Source organism: Oncorhynchus tshawytscha, linkage group LG16 (assembly GCF_018296145.1).
Source record: "Oncorhynchus tshawytscha isolate Ot180627B linkage group LG16, Otsh_v2.0, whole genome shotgun sequence".
Classification (NCBI taxonomy): Eukaryota; Metazoa; Chordata; class Actinopteri; order Salmoniformes; family Salmonidae; genus Oncorhynchus; species Oncorhynchus tshawytscha.
This window is the reverse complement of record NC_056444.1, coordinates 57937038-57958009: the sequence shown is the minus strand read 5'-3', so window position 1 is coordinate 57958009 and position 20972 is coordinate 57937038. Positions and strand designations below refer to the sequence as shown.

General features: G+C 41.9%; 1 protein-coding gene across 2 annotated transcripts; it reads left to right on the top strand.

The window, feature by feature from the left end:
* Positions 1 to 11552: 11552 nt before the first annotated feature.
* On the top strand, positions 11553 to 20663 carry nsfl1c (NSFL1 (p97) cofactor (p47)). 2 transcript variants are annotated; one of them, XM_024375535.2, is made up of 9 exons: positions 11553 to 11707; positions 12422 to 12528; positions 12718 to 12795; positions 17956 to 18121; positions 18258 to 18353; positions 18477 to 18586; positions 18800 to 18937; positions 19559 to 19723; positions 19816 to 20663. In XM_024375535.2, the coding sequence occupies exons 1-9, from the start codon at positions 11606 to 11608 to the stop codon at positions 19976 to 19978; spliced, it is 1125 nt and encodes a 374-aa protein (XP_024231303.1). In that variant the 5' UTR covers positions 11553 to 11605; the 3' UTR covers positions 19979 to 20663. The 2 variants fall into 2 exon arrangements, with proteins under 2 accessions (XP_024231303.1, XP_024231301.1); XM_024375533.2 differs by having other exon boundaries at positions 18474 to 18586.
* The last annotated feature ends 309 nt before the right edge of the window (positions 20664 to 20972 follow it).

Genomic DNA, 20972 nt, shown 5'->3' with positions numbered 1-20972 from the left:
AGGACAAAGAATGCTGAGTTGCATCCAAAGAACACTATACCTACTGTGAAGCATGTGGATGGAAACATCATGCTTTGGGGCTGTTTTTCTGCAAAGGGACCAGGACGACTGATCCGTGTAAAGGAAAGAATGAATGGGGCGATGTATCGTGAGATTTTGAGTGAAAACCTCCTTCCATCAGCAAGGGCATTGAAGATGAAACGTGGCTGGGTCTTTCAGCATGACAATGATCCCAAACACACCGCCCGGGCAACGAATGAGTGGCTTCGTAAGAAGCATTTCAAGGTCCTGGAGTGGCCTAGCCAGTCTCCAGATCTCAATCCCATAGAAAATCTTTGGAGGGAGTTGAAAGTCCGTGTTGCCCAGCAACAGCCCCAAAACATCACTGCTCTAGAGGAGATCTGCATGGAGGAATGGGCCAAAATACCAGCAACAGTGTGTGAAAACCTTGTGAAGACTTACAGAAAATGTTTGACCTCTGTCATTGCCAACAAAGGGTATATAACAAAGTATTGAGATATACTTTTGTTATTGACCAAATACTTATTTTGCACCATAATTTGCAAATAAATTCATTACAAATCCTACAATGTGATTGTCTGGATTTTTTTCCCCTCATTTTGTATGTCATAGTTGAGGTGTACCTATGATAAATTACAGGCCCCTCTCATCTTTTTAAGTGGGAGAACTTGCACAATTGGTGGCTGACTAAATACTTTTTTTGCCCCACTGTTTGTGTGTGTGTGTGTGTGTGTGTGTGTGTGTGTGTGTGTGTGTGTGTGTGTGTATCCATATATATACATACATACATACACACACACACACACACACACACACACACACACACACACACACACACACACACACACACACACACACACACACACTACATTACCAAACGTATATGGACACCTGCTCGTCGAACATCTCATTCCAGAATCATTGGCATTAATATGGAGTTGGTCCTGCCTTTGCTGCTACAATAGCCTCCACTCTTCTGAGAAGGATTTCCATTAGATGTTGGAAAATTACTGCGGGGACATCTCTTCCATACAGTCACAAGAGCTTTAGTGAGTTTTGGGCGATTAAGCCTGGCTCTCAGTTGGCGTTCCAATTCATCCCAAAAGTGTTGAGGGGTTGAGGTCAGGGTTCTGGGCAGACTAGTCATGTTACTCCACACCGATCTCAAAAAACAATTTCTGCATGGACATCGCTTCGTGCACCGCGGTATTGCAATGCTGAAACAAGAAAGGGCCTTGCCCAAACTGTTGACACAAAATTGGAAGCACAGAATTGTCTAGGATGACCTGAAATATTCTGCTTTTACAAAATGTTATGCTGTTTTCAAATGAAACACAATACCTTGCTCTTGTTAAAGCTTTTAGAATTGATTTGTTTTAGTCTTACGATTTCCCTTCAACTGGAACCTCGGCTCAAACCATGAAAAGCAGCCCCAGACCATTATTCCTCCTCCACCAACTTTACAGTCGGCACTATGCATTCAGGCAAGTAGCAGTCTTGTATGCGGCTGCTCGGCCATGGAAACCCATTTCATGAAGCTCCTGACGAACAGTTCTTGTGCTGACGTTGCTTCCAGAGGCGGTTTGGAACTCTGTAGTGAATGTTACAAACGAGGAGTCAATTCTTACGCGTTATGCGCCTAAGCACTCGGCGGTGCTTTTCTGTGAGCTTGTGTGGCCTATCCCTTCATGGCTGAGCCGTTGTTGCTCCTAGATTTTTCCACTTCACAAAAACAGCACTTACAGTTGACCGGGGCAGCTCTAGCAGGGAACAAAATTGACAAACTGACTTGTTCTAAAGGTGGCATCCTATGACGGTGCCATGTCGAAAGCCACTGAGCTCTTCTACTGCCAATGTTTGTCTATGGAGATTGCATGGCTGTGTGGTCGATTTTATACACCTGTCAGCAACGGGTGTGGCTGAAATAGCCGAATCCAATAAATGGATTCTTCTCCTGTCCCCATAGGATAATCTTTTCGTGTTCCTGATAGAACTCTTTTGAGTTCCATGTATTACCCTCTGTGGAAAGTGTTCTATATGGAACCTAAAGGGTTCTACCTGGTACCAAAAAAGTTTTTTCAATTGGTTCTCCTATGGAGACAGCCTATCTAGATAGCACCGTTTCTAGGAGGGACATTAATATTTAATTTGCCTCCATATTTCCAGCATCAACAAGCCAACAGGACCAAATCCGTTTCTCAGATATCGATCCAAGAAATTAATTATCCCAATAACAGAGCTATCAGACAGTAGCAGGAGGACACAGACACAGGTGAGCCTTGGGCCACACCATCATCTGCTCTATATTCATTAGTTCAGCTCAATTATGTATTTTTTTGCCAGGGAAACAAAACAAAAACGCAAGACAGACATTATTGCTATGTGGCCCAGGTGAACTATCATCACTGATTTGCCATACAGACCCCTTCCCCAAACGCATATCAGCACACAGCCAGTTAGACAATAAAGACAGCCAAATGTCAGCTGAGATCTAGGGCATTGGCTTGTGCAAGGGAGTGCTTGAGGCTTTATAGCACCAATTGACTCCCTTTGTTTCCGAACATGGTTAAATAATTATATTATTCTGAGATACCATGAGCGGCTATGAATCCAGATGAGCATATTAGGCGATTATTTTGAGGGGGGAGGGTGTGTAAACTATAATGCATTTTAAATACAGAACAATTGAACCAGAAATGGACATGAACCAATTAAGGGCAGCAGACTAGATATTGTACATGGAAACTGCTCTTTATACAGTTTAATTGGTCCAATAACACCGTTCATACAATTCTGAATGATTAAAAAGGAAATTCAATTCGAGGATAATATGTTTTTTAGAACAGAATTGATTTTCTGTGTCTAACATATCATTGTGGTTTTTCGTCCATCTCTTTCACTGTAAATCACCATGTTTAATTAAACTTTACAGGGCAGTGATGGAAGGCCAGTGTGTCCTTCAGGAACAATGGTGTGTGGTGCCTAGTGCTTGACCTTCACTGCTGTTGGAGGGAGCAGAATGTGAAATGAACACTGTGACTTGTGTTAAATCTGGGCTGAGTGTCTCAGATTTATGGCTGTCTGACTGGAATTGAATGGATCCTCCTATCCCCTCAAACACTTGAAACCTCCCAGAGGGCCTGGATCGGCTGTTTCTCATTGTCTGTTAATCAAATCATGAGGAGACATAGAACTAGCTAAAGTCAAGGGGTACATTGTCCTTATGGCCCTATAACCTTAGAACAAGAGGTGGAATGGTTGGAATCTCTTTAAAGAGACATTCTATGTGGTCTAGTTCTGCTAACCAGGATATACAAGAGGACATGTTATATCCTGCTGCCATGGAGATGAGAATAGAACAGACCTCCTCTCAGGTGTGAGATTGTGTTGGTGATGTCGTGTTTGGTGTGAAGATAGACTGTTGTGCATCTCTGCTATCCGAGAGGTGGGGAGACGCATGGACGGATGGAAGGAAGAACAGACGGGTAGGTTAGTTAATTAGACTCTGGAAAAATGCTTCCGAAAGGGTTCTTCAGCTGTCCCCAAAAAGAGAACCCTTTGGGGTTTCATGTAGAACCCTGTATTGAAGGGGTTTTACATGGACCGAAAACGGTTCTACCTGGAACCAAACGGGTTCTTGTACCTTGAACCCCAAAAAGTTTTTCAAAGGGTTCTCCTATGGGGACAGCCAAAGAACCCTTTTAGGTTCTAGATAGCGCCTTTTTTTCTACGGGTGTAGAGTAGTTCAGTGGGAAGGTAGGTAGATTAAAGATAGGTAGATAGGGAGGTAGGTAGATTTAGAGGGAGTGAGGGAGGAAGGTAGGTAGATGATAGGAGAGGGAGTGAGGGAGGAAGATAAGAAAGAGACTGCGTGTGGATGGAGGGGTGCCATTGCATGCAGTTTTGGCTCACTGATTAAAATGTCAGAGTTATAAATGAGCAAGGTCAGTGTGTGTGTGTGGGGGGGAGCATGGGGGGTCTAAACTAGAGTGGAAGGGACACTCAAAACAGGGAGATAAGTTCATCTCCTGTGTCTCCAGCACATCTCCAGCCCCTTAGTTGACTCCTTCCTGTTGATACCACACCATCTCTATGTCTGAGCCCGTGCAGCAGCACAATAAAATGTTAAAACCCAGGGAATAACTTGGGGGACAAGCCCTTCCGTATTTAGGTCATTAGGGCTGAAGATTTCCATCACAGTAATTTCAGAGGATGCTACTGTTTTTGCTTTCCCTATCACAGATCTTTCCTCACTCAGTGCCGAACCAGGGAGATATATAATGACCTTATCTGCATACAGCCACACACATGGGGAATGCACAACAAGGATGGAGAGGGATTCAGAATGAGAGATGAAAATGATTAAACACAAATTCAAGCACAGTGGATAAATTGTTCTGGGCAGACAGTACAATCTCTTTCAAATGTTTGAATCATACTCCACGTCTGTAAAAATATTCAGTGGTGGAAAAAGTACCCAATTAGTCAAGCTTGATTAAAAGTAAAGATACCTTAATAGAAAATGTCTCAAGTAAAAGTGAACGTCACCCAGTAAAATTACTACTTGAGGAAAAGTCTAAAAGTATTTGGTTTTAAATACTGTATACTTAAGTATCAAAAGTAAATATAATTGATAAAATGTACTTAAGTATCAAAAGTAAAAGTATAAATCATTTCAAATTCCTTATATTAAGCAGACCAAGATGGCATGATTTGATTGTTTTTATAATTTATGGATAGCCAGGGGAACACTGACACTCAGACATAATTTACAAACAAAGCATGTGTCTTTAGTGAGTCTGCCAGATCAGAGGCGGTACGGATGACCAGGGGATGTTCTCTTGTGCGTGAATTGGACCATTTTCCTGTCCTGCTAAGCATTCAAAATTTACTTTTGGGTGTCAGGGAAAATGTATGGAGTAAAAAGTACATTATTTTCTTTAGGAATCTAGTGAAGTAAAATTAAAAGTTGCCCCCCCCAAAAAAAACAGTAAAGTAAAGTACAAATACCCCCAAAAACTACTTAAGTAGTACTTCAAAGTATTTTTTACTTAAGTACTTTACGCCACTGACAATGTTTTTATGTTTCTGAAACAAATCCTATGTGCCCCGCAGGTCATAAGGTCACCGCTTTTCCATCAACTGACAAGTAGGGTGTGGGAGGAAGGGAGGAAAGAGGACCCACCCGTCTTAAACTATCAGGAGTCATAAAGGACGCAACGGTTATTTTACGACATGGTGCTATTGCCTGAGGTGGGAATTGAGAGCAGGGTAATTTCACCACTTTTGTGAGTGTTGTCTCTTTTTTCTCTGGTTTATGGTGCTTGGCAGATGCCCGTATCAGCTCCCACAAGCTACTCAGGCTGTTTTTAATGTTACTTAATTACATTATACTACCAAAATCAAAGGTTGTACAATCGCCTTACTGTTAATCAGGAATATAAACCCAACCACTGATAATGGTATTTGCTTCCATGTCTGCCTTTGCTACAGTCTCACTCATCATAAGCTCTCCTTTCTCAAGGCGATCTTCTAAATAAACCAATTTATTAAATGAAAAATTATACAGTGCACATTGTTGTCTTATTCTTGAATCATAGGTCTATGAATCCTTATGTCTCAGGGGTCTGGAGCTCACTCTCTTGCTCTGTATCTATGCACTGTTGCCTCATTGTTCAGACCCTGGGCAATAAGAAAAACTGAGGCGGGAAAAACAAAAAAATGTCATCACTGAAACCACTCCTGAAATGTTAAATAGTTATTTCTGTATGCAAAACAACTTAATCAGCCTCTCTCTCTCTCGCTCTGTGTGTGTGTGTGTGTGTGTGTGTGTGTGTGTGTGTGTGTTGAGGGACGGGGGCTGAGAGGTACTTGGTGACAGCAAGGATTTTTTCCATTTAATTAGCCTTGAAGATCAAACGGCTACAAGCACATTAAAAATCCATCTTTTTATTTCCCTCCAGAAACAATTAAGAAGCTCCCCATCTAAAGCCTGCTTTTAAGAAGCTCCCTAACTAAAGCCTGCTTAGCCACGCTGTCTGGCTCCCTGTGGGTGCTCTGTGATGTTACACATTTGTCATTTAGCAGACACTCTTATTCAGTGACTTACAGGAGCAATTAGGGTTAAGTGCTGTGCTCAAGGTCACATCAACAGATTTACACTACACTACATTTACATTACACAGGTCACGTATTACATGTCTGGAACATAGATGTTTGGGAACAAAGGTGAGCTATATCACAAATGAGATATTTTTTCTTTAGAATGTTGGTTTAGGATAATCGTTTTCAGAAACGGGGATCTGTGGTGACGTGATAGATTTTCTTTGTGTACATTTCATTTCACACAGAGGAGTTTCAGTCCAGAGCTAACTTATGGCTGCTGGAGTAGGTAAGCAACATGACAGGTCTAGTCAGTGTGACCTTGTGAGGAGTCACAGAGCATCTCCCTTAGAAAGAGTATGGATGTACAATACCTTTTTATGAAGACCAGCAATTGAAGCTGCAAGCGGTATTTCCAATGTGAGGTAGCAGGTGCTCCCGGTCTAAACCAATTTTTATATTTTGTTGCCATCTTGTGGCGCAATATGACAATGAATTAGTCTAATTATGTGCGGCACATCAGTTTGATTCTAGGTGAACTGGAGGCATAACTCCAGGAATCAAGGAACCAGAATGTATTATATTTATTTATTAGTGAAAACATTGATATATTGACTATGCTAATAGTTTTGATAAGCTAGTCTTAATTAAATTGTTAAAATGCTATTTGAAATCTTAACATAAACAAAAATGCCCTGGCCAAGCTGTTTTCACACCTGAGCAAAAGAAAACAGGAAAATTAGTGTTTTTTTATGGCCACACACTATGGTCAATTCATGAATCTACACTGATAATACAAAACATTAAGAACACCTGCTCTTTCCATGACATAGCTTTCAACTGGATTCACCTGGTCAGTCTAAGATCCCTTATTAATGTCACTAGTTAAATCCACTTCAATCACTGTACAGTAGCAAGAATAATAAATTCTGCACAAATTAGTCATAATATTTTATCTGATCTTCATCTTAGTCACAACAGTAGACAAACACAGTGTGCGTAAACTAATAACACATACAGTTGAAGTCGGTAGTTTACATACACCTTAGCAAAATACATTTAAACTCAGTTTTTCACAATTCCTGACATTTAATCAGAGTAAAAATTCCCTGTCTTAGGTCAGTTAGGATCACCACTTTATTTTAAGAATGTGAAATGTCAGAATAATAGTAGTGAGAATGATTTATTTCAGCTTTTACTTCTTTCATCACATTCCCAGTGGGTCAGACGTTTACATACACTCAATTAGTATTTGGTAGCAATGCCTTTAAATTTAACTTGGGTCAAATGATTCAGGTAGCCTTCCACAAGTGAATGTTGGCCCATTCCTCCTGACAGAACTGGTGTAACTGAGTCAGGTTTGTAGGCCTCCTTGCTTGCACACGCTTTTTCAGTTCTGCCCACAAATTTTCTATAGGATTGAGGTCAGGGCTTTGTGATGGTCACTCCAATACCTTGACTTTGTTGTCCTTTAGCCATTTTGCCACAACCTTGGAAGTATGCTTGGGGTCATTGTCCATTTGGAAGACCCATTTGCGACCAAGCTTTAACTTCCTGACTGATGTCTTGAGATGTTGCTTCAACATATCCACATAATTTTCCTTCCTCGTGTTGCCATCTATTTCGTGAAGTGCACCAGTCCCTCCTGCAGCAAAGCACGACAACATGATGCTGTCACCCCTGTGCTTCATGGTTGGGATGGTGTTCTTCGGCTTGCAAGTCTCCCAATTTTTCCTCCAAACATAACGTTGGTCATTATGGCCAAACAGTTCTATTTTTGTTTCATCAGACCAGAGGACATTTCTACAAAAAGTACAATCTTTGTCCCCATGTGCAGTTGCAAACCGTAGTCTGGCTTTTTTTTATGGCTGCTTTGTAGCAGTGGCTTCATCCTTGCTGAGTGGCCTTTCAGGTTATGTTGATATAGGACTCATTTTACTGTGGATATAGATAATTTTGTACCCGTTTCCTCTAGCATCTTCACAAGGTACTTTGCTGTTGTTCTGGGATTGATTTGCACTTTTCGCACCAAAGTACATTCATCTCAAGGAGACACAACACGTCTCCTTCCTGAGCGGTATGATGGCTGCGTGGTCCCATGGTGTTTATACTTGGGTACTATTGTTTGTACAGATGAACGTGGTACCTTCAGGCGTTTGGAAATTGCTCCCAAGGATGAACCAGACTTCTGGAGGTCTACAATTTATTTTCTTAGGTCTTGGCTGAGTTCTTTTGATTTTCCCATGATGTCAAGCAAAGAGCCACTGAGTTTGAAGGTAGACCTTGAAATACATTCACAGGTACACCTCCAATTGACTTTTGAATTTACAGTCAACTTAGCATATGTAAACTTCTGACCCACTGGAATTGTGATACAGTGAATTATAAGTGAAATAATCTGTCTATAAACAATTGTTGGAAAAATTACTTGTGTCATGCACAAAGTACATGTCCTAACCGACTTGCCAAAAGTATAGTTTGTTAACAAGAAATGTGTGGAGTAATTGAAAAACAAGTTTTAATGACTCCAACCTATGTGTATGTAAACTTCTGACTTCAACTGTACATTATTGTATTTTTCTTGCCAATATTGAATACATCATTTAAACATTCACAGTTTAGGTTGGAAAATGTATGTGATCCCCTAGGCTAATTAATGATCCCCTAGGCTAATGAGTCCAATCAATGAGACGAGATTGGAGATGTTGGTTAGAGATGCCCTGCCCTCTTAAAATCACTCAGAAAATGTGAGTTTTCTATTCACTGATGTGAATCATGCCTCGAACAAAAGAGATCTCAGAAGACCTAAGATTAAGAATGGTTGATTTGCATAAAGTTGGAAAGGGTTACAAAAGTATCTATAAAAGCCTTGATGTTCATCAGTCCACGGTAAGACAAATTGTGTATAAATGGAGAAAGTTAAGCACTGTTGCTACTCTCCCTAAGAGTGGCCGTCCTGCAAAGATGACTGCAAAAGTGCAGAATGCTCAATGAGGTTAAGAAGAATCATAGAGTGTCAGCTAAAGACTTACAGAAATCTCTGGAACATGCTAGCATCTCTCTTGACGAGTCTACGATACGTAAAACACTAAACAAGAATGGTGTTCATGGAAGGACACCACGGAAGAAGGCACTGCTGTCCAGAAAAACATTGCTGCACGTTCACAAAAGTTCACAAAAGTGCACCTGGATGTTCCACAGTGCTTCTGGACAGATGAAACTAAAGTTGAGTTGTTTGGCAGGAACACACAACACTATGTGTGGATAAAAAAAGGCACAGCACAGCACACCAACATCAAAACCTCATCCCAACTGTAAAGTATGGTGGAGGAAGCATCATGGTTTGGGGCTGCCTCAGGGCCTGGACAGCTTGCTATCATCGACGGAAAAATGTATTCCCAAGTTTAGCCTTACATTCTCCTGAAAAATGTCTTGATATCTGTCCGGCAATTGAAGCTCAACAGAAGTTGGGTGATGCAACAGGGCAACGACCCAAAACACAGAAGTAAATCAACAACAGAATGGCTTCAGAAGAAAATACACCTTCTGGAGTGGCCCAGTCAGAGTCCTGACCTCAATCCAATTTTAAAATGCTGTGGCATGACCTTGAGAGCAGATGGCACCAGACATCCTAAGAATATCGCTGAACAGAAACAGTTTTGTAAAGATTAATTGTCCAAAATTCCTCCTGACCGTTGTGCAGGTCTGATCCACAACTACAGAAAATGTTTAGTTGAGTTTATTGCAGCCAAAGGAGGGTCAACCAGCAAAGGAGGGTTCACAAACTTTTTCCACCCTACACTGTGAATGTTTACACAGTGTGTTCAATAAAGATATGAAAATGTATAATTGTGTGCGTCTGTGCTTGTCTATTGACTGTGACTATCTATTGTTTATGACCAATTTATGCAGAAATCCAGGTAATTCCAAAGGGTTCACATACTTTTTCTTGCCACTGTAGATGAAGGGGAGGAGACAGGTTAAAGCAGGATTTTTAAGCTTTGAGACAATTGAGACATGGATTATGTATGTGTGCCATTCAGAAGGTAAATGGAGAAGACACCAGTTTGTGTCTAGAACTACAACGCTGCTGTGTTTTCCACACTCAACAGTTTCCTGTGTGTGTCAAGAATGATCCAACACCCCAAAGACATCTAGCCAATTTGACAACTGTGGGAAGCATTGGAGTCAACATTGGCCAGCAACCCTGTGGAATGCTTGAACGACACCTTGTAGAGTCCATGCCCCGACAAATTGAGGCTTAGGGTGGAGGGGGTCCTTGACTAGTCTCTCAAAGCACTTCAACTCAATATTAGGAAGACGTTCCTAATATTTGGTATACTCAGTGCTTAAATTAGATGGTTAGTGTTTAAATGCCCTCTTTATAGAGGGCAATAGTGAAGGCTTATTTTTGTACGGACTAACTCTGCCATGGTTCTTTGGACAAAGCCTATGGGAAAGTTAATGGAGTTTTGTAGAGTTTTTGGATAAATGCTAAAAATAAGGTCTGTGGTAAAAACAGGCTTAGGAGATCCGATACAGTTTCATCTATGAGAATCTTCATCAGCTAACGTCACTTGTGAATTTTGAAGCATTTCTGTAATAAAATGAAACACAAAGCACATAAAAGGCTTCATAATTCATAAAGGTCATGCTAACTGACTGATATTATCTTATAAAACAAAACATATAAGATCTCCTAAGCCTGTGTTAAACTCTGACCTTATTTTCGCTGTTTATCCCCATTCATTTTCCGCATAGGAACGGCTAAACAAAACAGAGGTAACTAATTTCTGTTTTTTAGGACTATAAACTGGCGAGCTCTATTAGAGACAAAGAAACAATTCAAATAGAAATCTTATCAGATAGTCCAGGGGAATTCTTGAAGAATATAACTTATAAATGCCCAAAAAGTATTTAATAGTAGAACTGATATAACCATCAGAACCCAAAATATAAGCTTGCTTTGATTGTAAACAAACACCAATATAGACTTAAAAAACGTGGTTAAAACTAAAATGTTGATCCCATTCATGGTCTGTCAATGAATTTGAGAGTAGTTAGTGCTCCAGTCCAACCCCTCAGCTGTTTAAGCGGCAGTGACTGCTTTGTTGATTATTCAAATCCCAGATTGCCCCTTTGTTATGGCAGAAAATACTGCTATATTTGTTATGGTAATAGTAGCCTCTACTAGGCTTTCTTCACCTCATCTTTGTGAGTGAGGCCTGGAAGCAGTAACTATGGTAATAGCCAACAGATAATACCATTTTAGATATAAATGTCAAATCTATGTGAAATATTATTCCTCCAAATAAAATGTATTAACTTTGTCAGGAAAATACAACACGTCATAAACATTGTTCACATGTAGGCCTGTTTGCCTTACCCTCCTGTAGCCTACTGCATTTAGCTGAGATAGGAACCAAGTTGGTAGGTGATTCCACAACTGGAGTCGGAACAGTCATTGAATGGGCATATCAAAATGGCGGACCAAGAATCCTCGGTGAGGGAGTTCGTTGCTGTTACTGATGTTGATGAAGAGAGGGCCCGTTTTTTCTTGGAGTCTGCCGGTTGGGATTTGCAGGTACATGCTGGTCACATCGACCTACCAATTGTACTACATGTGATATTTGAAGTTAACTCACAACATACGAATGACAGTATCTAGTTAGCTAACACTTACTAGCAGGCTAGCTACTGTACTAGTTTCTGCAAGTCACTCTTTCTCACAACAATAGATCGAGTGACCATTGCGGTCATATTCCCTGGTATCTAGTTATCTACCAATCAGTTTCACACAGATACCAATGTTTTACTACCACTGCCTAGTAGCGAGTTTAATGTTAACTTGCTAACAAATCCGTTTCATTTATGAATGGCTCACTGCGTTCTAGCTAACTAATGTTATCTGGCTAACAAGCTAGCTAGCAGATTAGCTAGGGGGCTAATTTAGCTAACTATTGTAACTAATGCGTTAGCTAACTATCCGATTGGCATATATTATGGTCCAGCAGTAAGCCAATCTCACAACTACCTAACAACATTTTCCAACTAGTCACTGAGATGATGGCTAATGTATCAGATGTTTCCCATCCTAACGTTAATTGCTAGCAAGTATAATATGTATAAGAACATCCTTCTCAGCTAACTACTAGTAGGTAGCTACTTCTTAATTCGGCAAGTTCACAATTAAACTCGAACTAGCCAACGTTAGATAGCTAGTAATCAGCTTTAGACTATGACTAGACATTGAGATCTTGACGTTTGAATGACATGGAATCTTGGTCTCTTTCCTTAGCTTGCCCTGGCCAGTTTCTTTGAAGATGGTGCTGAGGATGACATAGTGACATTACCTCAGCCAGAGAGTGGTGGATCCTCTGTGCCTCGTTCCACAGGGCCTGGCAGGTACATAGCTAACTGACCTATGTAAATCTATTGTTACACTGTCATTCTATGTACCATTAAAACAGGATGCCCATATCCTTTCAGTGTTGCCTTTGTCATTTTTTTAATGATTATTCTATGAAACATTTCATGTTAAATGATTAATGTTTGACCCTATTGTCATTCATTGTTTTGTGTGTGTGTGTAAAGGAGTGAAAATAGAGTGACCTCCTTCAGGGATATGATGCACGAGGAAGAAGATGACAGTGACGAGGAGGAAGGGGAAAGGTAAGTCTGTCTTTACTTCAATGACTTTAGAGTGTATGCATTTCACATTGCATGTAGGCCTAGGCTGTGTGTATTTTGGACAGTATAGGGTGCCTCCAGAATGTACCAAAACTATTTTGGTTTCTCTATTCAGTTCTCTCTAGGCTGGTATTGCTTTCTGCCACAACAGATTCTGCTGGGTGGGAATGGGTCCCTGTGTTACTTGTCAACAGTAGCTGTATATTTACCATCACAAACCGATGCTGGCACTAAGACCACACTCAATGAGCTGTATAGGGCCATAAGCAAACGAGAGAGTGCACATCCAGAGGCGCCGCTTCTAGTGGCTAGTGATTTTAATGCAGGGAAACTGAAATTCATTTTACCTCATTTTTACCAGCATGTCACTGTGCAGCTAGAGGTGAAACACTCTAGATCATCTTTACTCCACACACAAACGCATACAAAGGTCTCCCTACCCTCCCTTTGCCAAATCTGACCATAACTCTATCATCCTGATCTCGGCTTACAAGCCAAAACTCGAACAGGAAGTACCAGTGATGTGCTCAATATGGAGGTGATCCGATGAAGTGGATGCTAAGTCAAGGACTGTTTCAGAACACATCAGTCACCGCCTTCATTAACCTGTTTGGCGCAGGCGTGCCGCTAGCGACCCACCGCGACAACATCCGGTGAAATTGCAGGGCGCCAATTTCAAATGACAGAAATAGTAATAATAAACATAAATGAAAATACAAGTGTTATACATCAGTTGAAAGATTAACTTCTTGTTAATCCAGCCGCTTTGTCAGATTTCAAAAGGCTTTACTGTGAAAGCAAACATGCGATTATCTGAGGACAGCGCCCCGCATACAAACATTTTCCAACCAAGCAGAGGAGTCACGCAAGTCAGAAATAGCAATAAAATAAATCACTTACCTTTGAAGAGCTTCATCTGGTTGCTGTTTTGTTTGATAAAGTCCTTCTTTATATCCCCAAAACTTTTGTTGGCGTGTTTTGTTCAGTAATCCACTGGCTCAAAGGCGGTCAAAACGCGCAGACGAGTACATCCTAATAGTACCGGTAAAGTTAGTTGAAACATGTCAACCAATGTTTAGAACTAATCCTCAGGGTGTCTTATCTAAATAATCAATAATATTTCAACCGGACAATAGCATATTCAATAGAAAGGGAAAAAAACAAGGGCGTGCAAACCTGTACTGCATGCTTCCCCAGTCCCCTGACCAAAGGTCTTTTTCTTTGTCGTGTTTCAGAAAACAAGCCTGAAACCATGTCTAAAGACTGACATCTAGTGGAAGCCATAGGAACTGCAATCTGGGCCCTAACCAATTACATAGTCAATAGGCATTCAATGGAAAACCATTCACATTAAAAAAAATCCCACTTCCTGGATGGATTTTCCTCGGGTTTTCGGCTGCCGTTTTTTAGAAAGTGTTTTCTATCCAATGCTACCAAGTATATGCATATCCTAGCTTCTGGGCCTGAGTAACAGGCAGTTTACTTTGGGCACGTCATTCATCCAAATTTCCGAATACTGCCCCGTCACTAAAAAGTTAAGTGCATCAACAAAGTCATCCCCACAGTGACCGCATGTACATATCCCATCCAGAAGCCATGGATTACAGGCAACATCCGCACTGAGCTGAAGGCTAGAGCTGCCGCTTTCAAGAAGGACACTAATCCGGACACTTATAAAATAAATCTCGCTACGACCTCCAAGCCATCAGTACATGACTAAGCTCGAATCCTACTACACGGGCTCTGATGCTTGTTGGATGGGGCAGGGCTGGCAAACAATCACGGATTACAAAGGGAAACCCAGCCGCGAGCTGCCCAGTGATGCGAGCATACTAGACGAGCTAAGTTTCTTCTACGCTCGCTTCGAGGAAAGCAACACTGAACCATTCATGAAAGCACCAGCTGTTCCGGATGACTGATCTCGCTCTCTATAGCTGATGTAAGTAAGGCCTTTAAACAGTTTAACATTCACAAGGCCGCGGGGGCAGACGGATTACCAGGACGTGTATTCGGACCATGCGCTGACCTGCAAGTGTCTAAACTGACATTATGAACCTCTCCCTGGCCCAGTATGTAATACTTACATGTTTCAAGCAGACCACCATAGTCCCTGTGCCAAAGTTCGCCAAGGTAACCTGTCTAAATGACTCTCGGCACGTAGCACTCACATCTGTAGCCATGAAATGCTTTAAAAAGGCTGATCATGGCTCACATCAACAACGACATCCCAGAAACCCTGGACCCACTCCAATTCGCCCCAACAGATCCACAGATTATGCATTCTCTCGTGCCCCTGCACTCCACACTTCCCTCTCACACCTGGCCAAGAGGAACACCTACAGTGCATTCTGAAAGTATTCAGACCCCTTGACATTTTACACATCGTTACGTTACAACCTTATTCTAAACTAAATATTTTTCCTCATCAATCTACACACTATCCCATAATGACAAAGCAGAAACAGGTTTCAATATTTTATCAAATCTTTTAAAACCTCTTGGAACTCTGGGGGCGGTATTTAATTTTTGGATAAAAAACGTTCCCGTTTTAAACGGGATATTTTGTCACGACAAGATGCTCGACTATGCATATAATTGACAGCTTTGGATAGAAAACACTGACGTTTCCAAAACTGCAATGATATCAGCTGATGTACGAAGGGCTATATGAATAAATTTGATTTGAACTGATGTTACAGGCGAAACCCAGATAAAAATCCAATCTGGAAGTGCCCCATATTTTGAAAGCGCTGCATGCCAATGACTCCTTATATGGCTGTGAATGGGCTACGAATGAGCTTACGTTTTCTACATATTCCCCAAGGTGTCTACAGCATTGTGACGTCTTTTTACGCATTTATGTTGAAGAATAGCCGTAAGGGACCACATTGAGCAAGTGGTCACATGATGGCTCCCGCAGAAGCTCTTGCGTAAAGTACTGAGGTAGCCATTATTCCAATCGCTTCTAATGAGAAACCAATTGTCCCGACGGATATATTATCGAATAGATGTGTGAAAAACACCTTGAGGATTGATTCTAAACGACGTTTGCCATGTTTCTGTCGATATTATGGAGCTAATTTGGGAAAATGTTTGCGTTGTAGTGACCGCATTTTCCGGTTGATTTCTCAGCCAAACGTGAAGAACAAACAGGAGCTATTTCGGCCTACAAAAAAAATATTTTTGGAAAAAAGGAACATTTGCTATCTAACTGGGAGTCTCCTGAGTGAAAACATCCAAAGTTCTTCAAAGGTAAATGATTTAATTTGATTGCTTTTATTTTTGTGAAAATGTTGCCTGCTGCTAGCAGGGCATAATGCTATGCTAGGCTATGATAAACTTACACAAATGCTTGTCTAGCGTTGGCTGTAAAGCATATTTTGAAAATCTGAGATGACAGTGTGATTAACAAAAGGCTAAGCTGTGTCTCAATATATTTAATTTGTGATTTTCATGAATAGGAAGATTTTCTAGGGATATTTATGCCCGCTGCATTATGCTAATTAGTTTGAGGCGATGATTACGCTCCCAGAGCCGGGTTTGAGAGTCTCAAGAAGTTAACTAAAACATACCTTATTAACAAGTATTCAGACCATCCTTGAGATGTTTCTACAACTTGATTGGAGTCCACCTGTGGTAAATTCATTTTGATTGGACATGATTTGGAAAGGCACACACCTGTCTATATAAGGACCCACAGTTGACAGTGCATGTCAGAGCAAAAACCGAGACACGAGGTCGAAGGAATAGTCCCTAGAGCTCCGAGACAGGATTGTGTCGAGGCACAGATCTGAGGAAGGGAACCAAAACACTTCTGCAGCATTGAAGATCCAAGAACACAGGGGTCTCCATCATTCTTAAATGGAAGAAGTTTGGAACCAACAAGGCTCTTCCTAGAGCTGGCCACCCGGCCAAACTGAGCAATCGAGGGAGAAGGGCCTTGGTCAGGGAGGTGACCAAGGCCCCGATGGTCACTCTGACAGAGCTCCAGAGTTCCTCTGTGGAGATGGGAGAATCTTCCAGAAGGACAAACATCTCTGCAGCACTCCACCAATCAGGCCTTTATGGTAGAGTGGCCAGACGGAGGCCACTACTCATTAAAAGGCAAGTGACAGGCTTTTGTGGAGCGATGGGTAACAATGCTTCATGGGTAACTGTTGTTGATGTGTGCAGAGGGTCCCTGGTTCTCGCCCGGGTATGGGTGAGGGGACGGTCTAAAGTTATACTGTTACACCAGGGCAACAACTTCTCCCTCAAAGTCAGCAAGACAAAGAAGCTGATCGTGGACTACAGAAAACGGAGGGGCTATAGTGGAGTGTGTCGTGCATAAAGTTCCTCGGTGTTCACATCACTAAGGAATTATCATGGTCCACACACAAACACAGTTGACATTGCCGCTTTCCCCTCAGGAGGCTGAAAAGATTAGGCATATGTCCTCAGTTATACAGCTGCACCATTTGAGAGCATCTTGACTGGCAGCATCACCGCTTGGAATGGCAACTGCTCGGCATCCGACCGCAAGGCGCTACAGAGTCTAGTGCGTATGGCCTAGTACGTCACTGGGGCTGAGCTACCTGCCAGGCAGCGTCAGAGGAAGGCTCTTAAAAACTGTCAGACTCCAGACACCCAAGTCATAGACTGTTCTCTCTGCTACTGCATGGTAAGCGGTACCGATGCACCAAGTCTGGAACCAACAGGATCCTGAGCAGCTTCTACCCCCAAGCCATAAGGCTGCTAGTTAGTCTGGGTTAACTAATTATTTATTATTGGTCAACTATCTGCATTGACCCTATTTGCACTAACTCTTGACTCATCACATACGCTGCTGCTATTGTTTGTTTATATTGTTGCCATGTCACTTTATCCCTACGAATATGTACCTCAATTACCTTGTATCCCTGCACTTTAACTTGGTTCAGGTACCCCGTGTATATAGCCAAGTTATCATTACTCATTCACTCCTCATCTTATTTTTTATTTCTCTGGTTTGTTTTGGAAGGCCCATAAGTAAGCCTTTCACTGTTAGTCTACATCTGTTGAAGCATGTGACAAATAAGATCAGATTTATTTGAATCACAGCATTGATGTTGATCCAAAATTCTGATTGTGTTGTATCCACATTCTTCCTTTGCTTCCCTCTAGGTTCTTTGCTGGGGGTTCTGAACGCAGTGGGCAGCAGATTGTGGGCCCCCCCAAGAAGAAGAGCTCTAATGAGGTGGTGGAGGACCTCTTCAAGGGGGCTAAGGAGCATGGGGCCGTACCTGTGGAGAAGGCTGGGAGAGGCCCAGGAGAGCCTAGTCGAGCCAGGGTAAGAAAAGCTTCTCCGTAATTGTGTCCTGCACCTATGTGTTATTATCCCTATGTTTTGGAATTGACCTTAAATCATCAAGGTAAGGGTGTATAATGTTTTACTTACTCTTTTTCTCTTCTAACCCTCCCTCTAGCCGTTCATTGGCGGTGGCTACCGGCTTGGTGCAGCACCTGAGGAGGAGCCTGTTTATGTGGCTGGAGAGAGAAGAGCTGCTAACAGCCAGCAGGATGTTAGTTTGACAGTGAATTTATTTTAATAGATATTTTGTATTGCTAGTATAAATTTGATCTCGGAAGAGTACATTTACATTAGTATACTTGATGTAGCCTATTTTCTTTACTACGTGCTGAAGGTGCATGTAGTCCTGAAGCTGTGGAAGACAGGTTTCAGCCTGGGCGACGGTGAACTCAGAAACTACAGTGATCCTGGCAATGCCATTTTCCTGGAGTCGATCCGTAGGGGGTGAGTACACTGTCCATACTGTCTGCTTGTCATACGGTTTATATGTGTGGCTGCTCATGTCACATCATGTTCCTAAATCCATTTACTAAGTTAGAAATGAATTTATGGCATACACATTCTGATCAGCACTGGACAGCTGGGGGACACGTTTCCCTCTGAAGTCTGTTTCCTCATTGCTAAAGCATTGTCATAAGAAGTCATTCCTCCTTTCAGGGAAATTCCTTTGGAGTTGAGACAGCGCTCCCGGGGGGGTCAGGTCAATTTGGATATGGAGGACCATCGGGATGAGGACTTCTCCAAACCCAAGGTTACCTTCAAGGCTTTCGGCGGGGAAGGACAGAAACTGGGCAGGTGAGCTCGATCTATTCTGAAAGAATGCATCACCTAGAACAGTGTTTCCTAACACAGGTCTTCCAGTACCCCCAACAGTACATATAACTTGTTGTGGCCCCTGACAAGCACACCTGATTCTACTTGTCAATTTATCATCAAGCCCTTGGCAAGTTGAATCAGGTGTTTTTGTCCAGGGCTACAACAAAAGTGTGTGCTGTTGGGGGTACTGGAAGACCAAAGTTGAGAAATACTGTTCTAGAAGGGTAATGTAAATTGTATTAACTCGCCTGTCTGTCCACCTGCCATGGAAGAAATAACCTGCTTTTCATCACTGGTTTTTAGATTTGGGTACAGACCAAAGATTCTCAGATTAAATGCTTTTACATCTGCATTGCTTGCCGTTTGGGGTTTTAGGCTGGATTTTTGTGCAGCACTTTGACATCAGCTGATGTAAGAAGGGCTTTATAAATAAATGTGATTGATTGAATAGGGTGGCTGCTACACCTTATTACCACAAGGGGATAGAAAAGGAAATAATGGCACAATGTGATTAGGTATTTGATTACATTTTTTGTGTGTTTTCTAGATATGTAACTGTCAAACACAGTAATCACAATAAATGTCTCTTTCCCACCTCAGTGCCACCCCTGAACTGGTGTCTGCTCCGCGTATGGAGGACCAGGTAACCAGTGAGGCCCAGGCCATCGCCTCTGTGAACCTGGACGCCTCTCAGCCTGTGACCAACATCCAGATCAGACTGGCCGACGGGGGGAGACTGGTGCAGAAGTTCAACCACACTCACAGGTCAGTTTTGGAGCCATTAAGCTCTACAGCGCCTTACTCCCACCATTACAAACAACATTAAATATTCTATCCATTATTTCTCTTGTCCACAGGGTGTCGGACGTGCGTCAGTTTGTGGTGGGAGCTCGACCTTTAATGGCCGCGACAGAGTTTGTGCTCATAACAACCTTCCCCAACAAGGAGCTGACTGACGAGAGCCAGACGCTGCGGGATGCCAACCTGCTCAACGCAGTCATCGTGCAGCGGCTAAAGTGATGGAGCCTCCTGGTGGCCTGGCTGGTTCACAGCTCTTTGATCCCCCTGAGGGACGAGACACCATGGACTTATGGACTTCTAATTCCTTTTTTTTTTTCTATAGTGATACGTTTTCCCTCTTCAGCAGTTGAGGGGCAAATGTGGGGAACGGATAGGGCTTCAAAGAAAGGCAGAAGAAACAGTGGATTTGGTGGTGAAAGTATTAGGTGAACACGCACAGTAACAATAAAGCTTTCTTAAGTTTCAGAGATTGCTTTAGATGTTCATAATACTGTCATTTGTTTTGTTCATCACTTTCTATCTTCCACTTATCTCTCTGGCTCAACTCTTGCCTGTTAGTTTGGCTTTTTCCACACAAGTTACCATCAGGTCAACCCAACCGCAAATGTACCCAATGTATGCCAGTAGCCTTATGCTCCCATCATATTCAGAATCTCAACAAAGCGTCAAAACAGTCCCAACACTAAGGAAGTGGGATTTAGATGCGTAACATGTAATAGCTAGATTGCTTTACTATCAAACTAATGATTGAACAGAAACTCACTTTATAACTTGTAGACAATGGGTTTTAGTGGCAGGTTGATCTCACTGATCCCTTTGCAGCCTTGGACAAAAACAGGACAGTTGGAATGATTGTTTGGACCTCTGGAAGGTAATTCAATAAATTTGTTTGATGTATATGGAATTCCTAGTCTTGCTATTTTCTATTATGAAGAGTTACAGAACATATGATTTCAAATTGATATTAAATCCATTCTTGAAAAAAATGTGTGCTTTGTTTTTCAGCAAGGCAGTCTGATGATATGCTAATGTGTTGGAGATGGTTCATTGACCTGTGATTGCGAAATTGGTAACTAAATTGCGTTAGCTCCCCAAGCAAATGACTTTTGCTCAGCGGGCTAACGGTCTTGGTATGCTTGAGACCTAGGTTTGAACCAGAGCCTAGTCGGTCAAACCAATCTGCAATGCTGTTTGTCTATCACTATATTGTAGT